This window comes from Phaethon aethereus (assembly GCF_964289735.1).
Source record: "Phaethon aethereus genome assembly, chromosome: 15".
NCBI lineage: Eukaryota > Metazoa > Chordata > Aves > Phaethontiformes > Phaethontidae > Phaethon > Phaethon aethereus.
In genome coordinates this window covers 970739-982829 of record NC_138591.1, presented here as the reverse complement: position 1 = coordinate 982829, position 12091 = coordinate 970739, and the positions used below count along the sequence as shown (strand labels likewise).

At 38.5% G+C, this 12091-nt stretch overlaps 1 protein-coding gene across 2 annotated transcripts in view; it reads left to right on the top strand.

The window, feature by feature from the left end:
- TNRC6A (trinucleotide repeat containing adaptor 6A) overlaps nucleotides 1-12091 on the top strand; it is a 50243-nt gene that overhangs the window by 16288 nt on the left and 21864 nt on the right. For both annotated transcript variants that reach the window (XM_082006974.1, XM_082006973.1), the window contains exon 4: nucleotides 8039-8374. In XM_082006974.1, coding sequence (XP_081863100.1) covers nucleotides 8039-8374 — 336 coding nt within the window. The remainder of the gene's footprint in view (nucleotides 1-8038; nucleotides 8375-12091) is intronic.

Here is a 12091-nt window from a genome sequence, read left to right as displayed (position 1 = left end):
ATGTTACTTTAGAGTTACTTCTATTCTGTATATTATTGCTGCATTTTTAAGTATGTTGAATCCAATGGGTCACCTGAAAGCTCTTATCAAAACTAAAAGACAGGATCCTTGAAACTTCAGTTGCACTTTTTCAAACAGTGACCACACAAGACTTGAAGAGTAATAGCTAAGGGTTTATTCCAGGGATTGGAGTCTTGGATCCATGTAATGGATCTGTTTGAAACTTAGTTCACAAATATTCTAAGTGCAACTGGTGTTGGGAATGCTTGATAGACAAGTAATTGATAGGTCTGGTTTTGACTGACTATTGCATGTGGAGGGTTCATCCTGACAAAATGATCACGATGACTACCTGAAAGCTGTTATTTCAGTGTTCAGTGGCAGGCTGGGAACACTGCAGTTATTCTGAGTGTTTGTGGCTTTTATACCATTCCAGCCGGCTACTATAAAGGGGGGAAAAAAAAAAGATTCTTTTCACTTTCTAATTCTAGCTCATAACCTGTTAGTTTGGAAGTGGATAATAGTTGCATAAGTGATCATGTGGAGTGCTTGCTGAATCCCTGTTTTCCGAGAACATTTGGTTTAATTTAATACTTATTTGAGCAGTGGTAGAAACAGGAGCTCGGAAGCCCTGCTTAGTGGAGATGCAATTACTGTTGGAAAAATCAAAAAGTGTTTGAAGTGCTGTTCTGGCATGAAGGTAGTGAAATGGTAGAGGACATACTGCACTTGAGAAGAGGCAAAGAAACAGATGAAAGTGTCCATCCTGAGGTGTGCGTTTGAAGAAACCTGCTAGTTCGCATGTGGTTGAAACGGAGGAGGCAGGTTCTCTGCGTAAAAAATGCGACGATTCTCCTGACAAGGACTGCAGTACCAATTACCACGTATCGGGAGGCACGATTACATCTAGTTTATTTAAGGGCAATGTGTACTTTACTGCGTGTGTTTAAATGGAGGAAAAAAAAATAGATTGAATAGCTTTTTAGTGTGTGACAGTGTTCTGCGGAGGGAATGAGGCAGCCTGGGTTCTGCGTCGTGGGGAGTTACTCTATGTGATGCTTTGAGGAGGCTGATGTTTTGCTTACAGAGTATTGATCACTTGAGGCAGAGGGAGCTGCTGGAGCGTGGTGGCTGCAGGAGTGTGAGCGCACCGTTCCTACAGCCGGTGTCAGTAGTGGAAGCTTACGTTCTGCATGTGCAACCATCCCGCGGCTGTTGTTGGACTGGCTATAGGTCCTGGCCCTTCCAGCCTGACTCTGGTCATTGGGATTTCTATGTTTGCCTTTAGGCACAGGGCTGAATACTTAATAAAAGTGCTGGTAGACTATTATTATTAATAAATACTCTTAGTTTGTTTTTTAAAGCACCCTTTTCTAAGCAGTGCATGGAAGGCATTTGTTTTCTTCCGTATATTTCTGCCATAAGGCTTCCAAGATAATATGCCAGATTTAAATAATTGTGAAAGTGTTTGAGTTTATTCTGGAGTAGTAAACTGTATCTGAAAAGATAGTGAAAACAATAAAATACTTTGCTGTAAATAATAAACATTTTGAATAAACATTTGACCTATGTATGTGTCCATGCGTCACATCAGGGCCGAGCCTGCAAAACCAAATGGCTAAAAATAGGTGGGAGGGCAGTAATTCTGCTCGGTGGGCTACCTGATGGTAATCTTCAAATTGAAAGAAAAAGCCTTTCTTCTGAAGGACAAAGTAAATGTTTTTATCGTTATTTACTTATTCTCTACTTGGAGACCTAATGTTTACTGATGGAAGTATTAAGTTCCAACTTTAATGTTACACTCCTATTAAAAGGGTGTTTCAGGAAGTTTAGCAGGAATTGAGTTGTCAAAGAAACACAAGCTGGCAGTCATTCTGAAGCACTATGGTCATTAGGGGGTTCAGGCAGACAACTTTTTGCAACAGTTTCTATAGGAACAAAATTCGTCCCTTATGTAGCGCAGAGCTCTTTCATTGTTTCAACAGTTTTGCCTACTTGTGTTCAGGGTGCAAATTAATGTTTCATTAGTTTCGAAGTTTCCATCGCGTTAATGTCTTAAATAATTTATTTTGTATGTGAGCTGAAGATAAAATACAATCTCTCAATAATTCAGAATTATATTACTTCTTTCAGAAAAGTAGCTGGTTAAGTGGCGGGGGTGGGTAAGGAGGTTATTTCTTGGTTTTAAGCATAGTTTGGATGGCTCCAAAATGTTTTAGCTAAGGTAGAAATTGCTGTTGTACAAGCTGAAGTAGCTACCAGTGGGCGTGTAAAGTTACAAGACTACCTTCTGAGGAAGTTAATAGTGGTTTGTTTTTTTTTTTTTCCCCTGTTAAGGATGAGGAATGGAAATAACGAAGATAATGCTAATATAAATGTTTCTGGTACAAGTAGCATTTTAATCCTGTAGTATTGTCATTTACAATGCATGTATGTCATTCCTGTGGATTTCAAATATTGTAACCTGTCTAGTTTTATGCATCTGGTTTTATTAAGAGGGAAGAGGAAGTTCATAGGATTTAGAGATGGATGTATTATTCAGTGCTAAGTGGAAGGTTTCTCTGTGCAGCAGCTAGCATAACAAATTCGTACATCGACAAGTGCCTCCAAGTGCTCTTATGCCAGGTATTTTAGGAAAAAATAAGTATCATTTGAAGGTCTTTATTGTTGAGAACACTGTAGAACTGTCAGTTGTTGTGGTATTCCTTCTAGCTTGGCAAAATATGCATTTTTGCTGTGTTTAATCTCAGCGTTATTAAAGACAGACAAGTCAATCCATTTACCCCAAATTTCTTCTAGAACGGGACTCTGCAAAACGCACTGTGGCCATGAGTAGCTAATGATAAGTCAAGCACTAAAGTAAATGCTATTTAAGAAGAATGTTTGAGTTTTGTTGTGTATGCTCACTTTGGTAATCATGGTGTACTTCTGCAGAATGACATTTCATTATGAGATGAAATATCTTTTTGCATACGCTTTAATGTATATATGTAATACCCTAGTGAAGTAATTTATAAAAATTGAACAGTAAATGTTTATGTTGGTGCCAGTGTTGTGCTTAGTTGTTCTGAATGGCTTCTGTGCTTTGCAAAACAGTACAAGCTGGAGCTGAAAACATCTGTCAATCTTCAGTTCTGAATTCCCCTGCTTTGTAGAAGGCAGAGGCATAAAGTACTACTTTTATTGCAGAACAGAATAAACTCTGAATCAACCACTGAAATGGAAAGTGCTTTTAAAAATAGCTGGGTGTGGAATTGAAATCTTTGACTCATATTTCCCACCTTGGAAACTTCTTACTCATTTTCTTCTCTGTGAAGCAAAATTGCCCGAATACACTAACTCTTCTGTTTTTTGTCATTTGTTTTTTGGGGTTTGTTTTTTTCTTTCACTTGCCTAACTATGCTTTTCCTGATTGGAAAAACTGTTTTGTTAGCTTTTAAATCTTGAAAGCAAATAGCAAAAATGAAGAGAATAAGAAATGCTTGCTGTTAAAATCACCCGCAGGAATGGCATACAGCTTACCTTTGTGCGGATCTTCAGGGGTTAATGAATTGGCAAACAGTTAGATATTTTCCAGATCAGCTAGCTGAGCTTACAGCTGCGGCCATTTTTCCACAACGAAAATTCTAGCACTACATCTTACGTGTGTCAGCTTGAAAGCCAGACTTCCTCTGTTTGCCCTTCAGCATTCCAGCACTGACAACTCTTTGGGGCATGACACGCAGAGAGAGAGCATTACAATACATTTTTAAGAGGTCAGCTTCAGCAGCAGCAAGAAGAAACATTTAAATGACAGCTTGGTGCTGTTCTTTGTGTGGTTTAGTAGACGATTTGATCTTTGTACGCTGATTTTGCGCGAGTGAGAAACTGTTTTCCATCTGCATTAAAGTTATTCAAACAGCTGCCATTTTTTTTATTGGAGGGGGAGTTTAAGTCACTGGGCCCCTACTCCAGGAGGAGTTGGCAGGCAGCTCTCCTGGAGCAGTAAAATGACACCATGCTTCTCCTCCATTTTCTAATGAAATCTGCAGAGTGGGAAAGCAACACAAGTTGGAAGCGTCTGTCTTTGGAATCTCTCTGTAAACTGTAACTTCACCATCCCCTGCTTTGTGGGTTTTCAGCAGGTTTGTTCTTTATGAAAATCTGTCATTTTTAATAGTAGTTTTTGTAAACTTGCTGTTACTAGTCAAGTAAATTAACTGTGATAGACTGTAAGTCTCGTTAATATTATCTTTCTGCCTTAATGTGATTCAAAATAAAATACTGGTGTGCAGAACAAACTTTTATTGAACAAGCAACTTTTTTATAACAAATTAAAATATTAAGATAATGATTAAGGGGTGTTGGAATTTACAGTAGCCATACTGGAATATTAATATATTATTTAGTCTTCTGAGAAGTTGTGGACCGGAAAATGTTGGACAGGATAAATTGTATAGCTTAAAACTTACTCTGTGGTACTTAGGGAAACAAAGGCAAGGGAATTCTGTCGCACTTCCGATTCATTTCAGTTTGAAATTAATATACAAATGTCAACTCTGCATATTCTGTAGTATAAACATATTATCTGGTAAGATTTCTGTTTAGTTTGCTGATCATAGTAGAAAGAATTACCATATTTGCTAAGGAAATGAATGCACAGAATATATGAGAAATATAATTTTCTTAAACTGCTTGTGAAGTCTTGTTCATGTTGTAGCTTAGGGGCTGGCTTGGCAGAAAGTAGCTTGTTTATTAGTTGCACTCTTTTATAGTTAACAGTGATTCGATAACAGAATCCAGTGGACTTGCAAGTAATAATATGCACGTTGTCATAAAGTAGCTTTAATTAGGAAAGTAAAGGATTAATGTTGCTGCATCACAGTACTGCCCTAAACACGCTTCTGCAACTTCTTGACATCTTGTACAATTTCATATAGAAATTATTTTACTTTATCTGAGGAGCAATTGTATGTGAATGGTAGTAGTAGTGTAGGAAAACCGAACCTCCTTCATTGACCATGTTATGGGGTGTTGTATGTTGGATTAAAAAAATCTCTTCAAGCAAGGTGTACTTTCCACTTAAGCTGACAATAAAAATAAAAAGCTTAAATACTGTGTGCAGAAGGCTGAAGGATCTGTGTGTCTGTAAGTGATGCCATTACTGTATGACTACTTCATTGGCTTGAAAATAATATACTGGCTGCAAAAAGTGGTGGTTTTCTGCCTGTCGCTGTCAGCACACCTCAGGTATAGGCTGAACTGGTTTTAGACTGTAAAGAGTAATTAGTGTGAAACAGTTGCAGTAAAAGGCATATTGATAAATCAAAAAGTCAAGATTTGGGCAATAATTACACAGATTGTGGTATGGGAAGAATTTTTTTTTTTATTTCTTACAAAGCTTGTTGCAGTACCTCGACCACAGAAATGTGCTAAGTGCTTATGCATTAAATTATTGACAAATTCTTAGCTATTTGCTAAAATATTCCCCCCTAAAGGCTTAGTAATTTTCAGTTATTTTAATTATTTTTAAAACAGAAAATTTGAAAAGTAATAAATGGAAATAGATTTGTTTAAGACTTCTTTGTGAAATTCAGTTTTGATCACAATTTGTTATTGCATCATATGCGTGAAAACACAGTGCAAGGAATCTGATCAGAGTTAACTGTTTTTTTCTTTAATATAGGTAACAAATTGATGGAGTCTGATACGGTGTTGGTGGTTTTTATCAACTTGCCAATCTATCTAATAGCTTTTGAATACCTTCTATCCTCTGTGCTCTGCACATTAAATTGACTTATGTCTTGGCCATTCCTCTCCCTAATGCTGTCCTTCTCCAGTCAGCTGTGAAATAGAGAGCGCTGGGTCACTGCCGCGTCGGGGCAGGGGATGGTGGGGCTGCGGCGCGTGCGCCGGTGAGCAGCTGAAGCTGGGTACTCCTCCTCTCCCCTTGAGACTTCTGCCAAAGGCCTGTGTCTGGCCACCTGTGGAACAAGGAGGTCCCTAAAACTTTTCTACTTTTCTTCAGTAGCCTCAATATAATGTTCTATTAAAACGCAACTCAGCTGCTGATTCCTAGGTGAGGCTTTACTCTAAAGGCCTTTATGTTTGTGTTTTGCAAGAGATGTAACTGTGTATTATAGTAGAAATTAAAAAAAATACAGTCATAAGTAACATTGACAGTATTCAAATTCTTCAAACAAAAGTTTAAGGAGTTAGTTTTTATTTTATTTTTTTATGTTTTATCATATTTATCTGTTCCTGAAAGTGAATAATAAAATTGTCTTTAAAAAAAACTTTAAAAGCCCCAGAAAAACTACATTTTCAGTCACGTAGCAACAATATTCCTGCTGCTGACATGCCAGGAAATTATTAAATGGAACACAGCAGGGAAATGGCTTAAGAATGCTGCTCTAAGCCACAAATAGTGTATGTTTAGATGCTGCTGGTGTACATAACTGTTCTTGAAAATAAATACAGCCTTACGGTAACTGAAACCTGATTTGCTATCAGGTGCCTCCTCACCCAGCAGTGCAGAGCAAGAGCCCTTGCTGCTCCCGAGCAGTAGTACCTGCCTCGGTTTCCCCCTTTCCTAGCAGGCAGGGTCAGTCCTCTTCCATAGCCTGCACCTTAGAGGTGCCATCGGGGCGGTTTGATGGAGCTGCATCCTGAACTCTTCTCTCATAGGATCTCAATGAAAAAAATCTGGGGATTAGTTCTTAACATGGATCACTTTTCCCCTCTGTTGGCTGTACAGCCTTGGAAGGGCTTGTGTAACTGGGGAAGGAGTGACCTGTAGCTAGTGGGAACCTCTTAACATGTTTGTCACTAGAGGAGTTGCGTTACTGAGCCATGCTCTTGCTGTTAGCAGCAGGAATGCCACACAGATTAAGCTATTTTTCTTTCAGTAACTTCTAAAACTGCCAGTTTCATTTTGCGGAGCTCTGAGTAGAGATGGTGACTTGACCACGTAGGTAGGTCAGTGCTGAGGGAGGCCACGATCGAGTCTCAAGGTATCTCGGAAAGTTCCGTGGTAAATGTAAACATGCTTTATGGACAGCTCCTCCAAGAAATTTGAAAAGTACATTAGCGTATCAGTCATGTAGGGGTTTGGAAGTACAGCTTATCTGTGAGAGCGGTTGGGATGAATGGCAGTAGCACCAGGAAGCACACATCCAGTAGCTCACAGTGTTCCTTCCTACCTATTGAGCCTGGCTTACTAGCCAGTTACCTATACCTGAACACCCCCATACTTACCCATCTTTGCTTTTGTACTGGTTGGGGTGGAGATGTTGAGGATGTTGTGGTTTTCCATGTATTCAGTATCTGGGTTTGGTGTGTTCACTCACAGTAGACTTCTGTGAATTACTTGACCTTCATCTTGCCTTGAAGTGGTTGTGCTGTCAAGACTGAAAGATAATTTGGAGTTGCAGTTGCACATTTGGCATTTTATCACTGCCGGCACAGTCCTGCCAAGCTGTGTATGGGGGCTACCTGTGCTATTAGCTTTTCCTTCTGGCAACAGATTGACTTAAGGTTGTTAATGTATTTCCCTTGGGATGTTAGGGTTAATAAAGCAGGCAGGTCTTAATGGTGTGTTCTGTATGTCCTGTTCACCTCTTGTTCTTTGTGTGCAAGAAGACCATTACACTTTTCTACATGTAACACTTAAGTTTCCCATTGTGGTAAGATTTATTTTTTTTAGTACTTAAATATTTTAAAAAATAAAGTTTAGATGCCAAAATAAACTGGCATAGTGCTTATTTGTCAGGAAAAGCTATAGAAAGCTTGTTAGTAGTAGCATACTTTAACTGGGATAACTTTGTTAGGAGTGATAGCAAGACATATTTCTGCTTCCAGATCTGTGCCATTAAAGCTGTGTGGTTATGGGATGATAGAGCTTTTAATGGGGAACGAGTTATAACTTGAATCGGAAAAAATGCTGCCATTACATAACATATAAACGCATCTAAGAATATTGACTTAGTCTTCAATTTTTTACGTTGCTGTTCTTATGAATAACTTTGTCCAACTTTCTTTTTTTTGGGGGTGGGGGTAGTGCCAGAACAAACAAAGACAAGTGTAAGCCAGCCTCAGCCTGTCACCTCTAACGGCACTTCCACAGTAACCAGCACTAATAATAATGCCAAGCGGGCCACAGCCAACAGTCAGCAGCAGCAGACCTTGCCTCGATACCCTCCTCGTGAAGTACCACCGCGATTTCGACACCAGGAACAGAAACAGCTTCTGAAACGAGGTCAGCAGTTACCAGTTATAGCTGCAAACCTGGGATCTACTCCTAAAGTACTAAACGGCCAGTCAGGAGGCAGCACTGTCACAAATAAACAGCCAGTGACCAGCGGAGAAGTGCCGAACAGCAGCAAAAAACAGCCAGGTGAGGGGGAGGTATCTTGTTTTCCTTTGACTAAAATCAAATAGTTAAAATTCAATTACCAGTGAAATACTTGAGCTAATATATTTAAACTTTAAATGTAAGCTGTAGCATGATGAGATATTTTCCTGTTGTAGCTTAATATTAAAACAATACAGGATGGTTTCAGCCATCTCTGTGCAAGTTTCATAGTGAAGCTTAAGACATCTTAGTTGCTTATTGTTAGCAGTGTTGTACAATAGACACGTCTGGTTTTGAACAGATGTTGAAGCCAATATGACACCGCTATGTTCTGAATTTCCAGTCTTTATCCTAATAATTGATCCAAGCATGGTCATGGTACAAAGCATCTTTTTTGCATCCAGTTTTGACACACAGATCTCACAAGGAAGGGTCTTCCAGTCAGTTCCCAGAGTGTTCTCAACAGCCTCTCAAGGCTTGCTTGTTGGTTTTGTTTTCATATCTAGAGATATAGATAGGGTACAACTTGTTCAGAATATGAGAATTGCTTTTTGTTGTTAGGTCAGAGGTTTTTTTTCTTTGTTCATCTACCTGAAGCTAGGTTGTCTTACAAAATGAATCAACCTTTATTACTGTTAGTATTTAAGTATAGTTACTTATCCTTTATTATTTTGGCTTGTTATGCATTCTCTTCAAATACCCTTTTAAGAGTAATAAACTTACCTGTTACATGTGCATAATTTGTTGTTCAGTGAATGTACCAGGTTGCATTTCAGCAAATATTTTGGGACAATAAGTGCAGTCTATTTTTGGCTGGAAAAAGGTAACTTTGTAGGGATCTAGATTTTCAAAGGGATTTGGTACTAATGCATGCTCGCACTTAATATGTTGGACACATACTTCAGTTACAAACGATTTTTGGAAAATAACTAAAACCTGAAATAAAAAGCTAAATTTTAAGCTGTTTACTGAATCTTGAAGAAGCAGTATTTAAAATGAAAGTAACCAATCAAAGCATTGGAAGCAGTTCATCCATGTGGCTCTTGAGGAATGCTTCCAATATGGTTTCCAGTATTATTTTTGTAATAAACTGATAGAACTCTCTACCATTCCAAGAAGTGTTTAAGCAGATTTTGGTTTTGTTTTGTTTTTTTTAACCTCACCTGTATTAATTTTATTCCTGTCTATAGTCAGGTTTAGAGTAACCTTTCATATACTTACTTGCTTCTAAGGTGAAACTTTTTCTCCAGCATATATCCTTTAATGGTCAAGTTGTATGGTAGCAAGTAGTGATTTAAATAAAAATTCACATGTAAACTAATGTAAGAAGTATTACCCTTTATACAACCTGTTAAACCTCCACAGAGGGTTTTTTGAGTATACTGTCCTTCATTTCACTTTTTGTGAATGCCAGCCCAATATTTAATTAGTCGGATTCCTATTTGTGTATTTTTGTCTATTGAATTGTGTACATTCTTCCCAGTTTTGTTTGATTTTTTTGGTGGTGTGGCTGGACAACTTTTAGGCTGGGAGATGTCAGTGTGTCCCTGTGTGGTGCTGCCACAATGCTATACTGAGTGTCTGAGGCAACTGCTTTACTGGGAGTAGTTCTGTGGTTTAAGACTTAAGTAATATGTCCAAATGTCCAGCTGGTAAGGAAAAGGTCCTGAGAGCCTTTAGGGGAGAGAAAGGTTGGCCAAATCACTTTCCCATGTTAAGGAAATGTTTGTGTTGTCTGTAGCCCCCTGTGCTGTCAGGTCTCTGTTAACCGCGTGCTGTGCTCAGGGCATTCCCCTGTGTCCAAGGCAGACTGGTCAGAAGCGACAAGTGGGGTCGGGTGGCCAGGGTCTCGTTTCTCGGTGCTGTGTGTCTGTATGCTTGAAAGATCTCTTTCCTCGAGTATAACCAGGAATAATGGCTGGCTTGGATGTTTTGTCATGTTCTTTGAAGAAGTGTAGGTAAGATGGTAATGTACAGGAAAATAATTTTTCAGTGACGGATTTTTGTAATGGTTTCAAAATCCTGTCTAATGAATTGCCTGTGAGGTGATGTGGAGGTGGCCGTAGTCCAGCAGCATGCGAGAGTGACTTGATGTCTTTTGACACCTTTGTATCTGAAAAGGAAATACTACCGTCATTTGCCTGTCTCGGTCTTACTCACTCTCCCTAGTTCCTCAGCCTCCAACAGCAGCTTCTAGAGTACCTGCTCTCCGTGTTATCTCTGAAATTAAAAATCTCATGAAACTTGACATATCTGTAGATCCCTTCCTACTGAAAGAATATCCACATACAAGCCATTTGGGTTAACAAATTTTATACCTTAACAGAATGTATTTGAAGATTGTGAAGTTCTTGACTTTTTTATTGAAACATTATTTTATTGAAACATTATTTAATGGATATTGGGATCAATCTGTAATCTAGGACTAAAAGAAAAAAAGTAGTTTGAAGTGTTGAAGTCAAAATTGCTGGAATCAGTAATGGCTCCAGTTGTTTTATCTGTCATTCCCTGGCAGACCCTGGGGTAGGATCTCCCCAGTTCCAGCTGTGGTTATAACCGTTTGGTAGGTGCTTTGTAAAAGTCAGGGAGCACAAGCACTGCTAAATTTTAAGTCTTCCTTTAATTTCCTTGGCCACAGTAAGTTTGTCTGTCTTTGGTATTGGAGAATTTTTTAATTATATCAATAATGTAAAAAAAAAAGAAGTCCCTTGTGTTTTGCATGGATAATCATCTTTTTTGAAATTAACCTGCTTTGTGTAGAAGTAGAGCTTAAGAAGGGATAGTCCTGTGGGTTGTTTTTTTCTGCTTTTTTTAGGACATTTGGCAAATCTTTTTAATAAAGACACATAAGTGAAGGTCATGCCATGTAGTACTCCTGAAACAGATACAGTCTTGTACCAAGATGGTTATTTTAAGAAATCTACATAAGTAGCTCTTTATCAGAACATTTTCATACCCAATTCAGTTATTTGCTTTACTGAAATTTTCCCCCATGTGTAAACTTTGCATAAATGGAAGGTCTTGAATGCTGCCTTGGTGTGTTTCTTTACCTCTGTGCTTTGTAATGCATCAGAATAGCCAAGTGGTTATTCCACAATGAAATGATTTATATGGTGAACTAAAATATTTGCCAGCAGTAATTGCTTACAACTGTGGGACAAAACAAAACAGGAGAGCACCATCAGGCTCCTGGCATTAGTCCAGTTAGTTGGATTCCTCCTTTGACGTGAGCGAGTCTTGCTTTATCCTTGTGCATCTTGCAGCAGAGCTGCAAAATTATGTTACAGCCAGAGCCTTTGGAAACAGAAGATGCTTCCTATAACTTAAGGGTTTTTTCTCTGTTATTGTAGGAGTCAAGGAAGGAGTGAGCAGTTGGGATTTGCAGTTAGTAGTGATGGAGGTTGACTTAATTTAGGAAACATTGCCTTAAATGTAACAGTTATGGTCTCCAACTGTAAAATTTGTGAATTTGAAACATTAAGTTTGATTTCCTATGCTGCCTATAGGACACTTAAGAGGAAGAAGCTATGAAAGAGTGGTAAATGAAATTTTGTTATGCACATGCTTAGGTTAAATCAGAGTTGGACTGTACTTAGTTATTTCTGTTTGCTAAATCAGCTAGCAAAATAATGACTTTAAGGTGGAGAAAGTATGCTGTGCAAAAAAGTGATACAAACTTGCTTAAGTTTCAGGGCTGACCTCTAAAATCCTGAGTTAGTACAGTCAAAAATTAACTGGTTTTGGTTTCGATGACTGTAA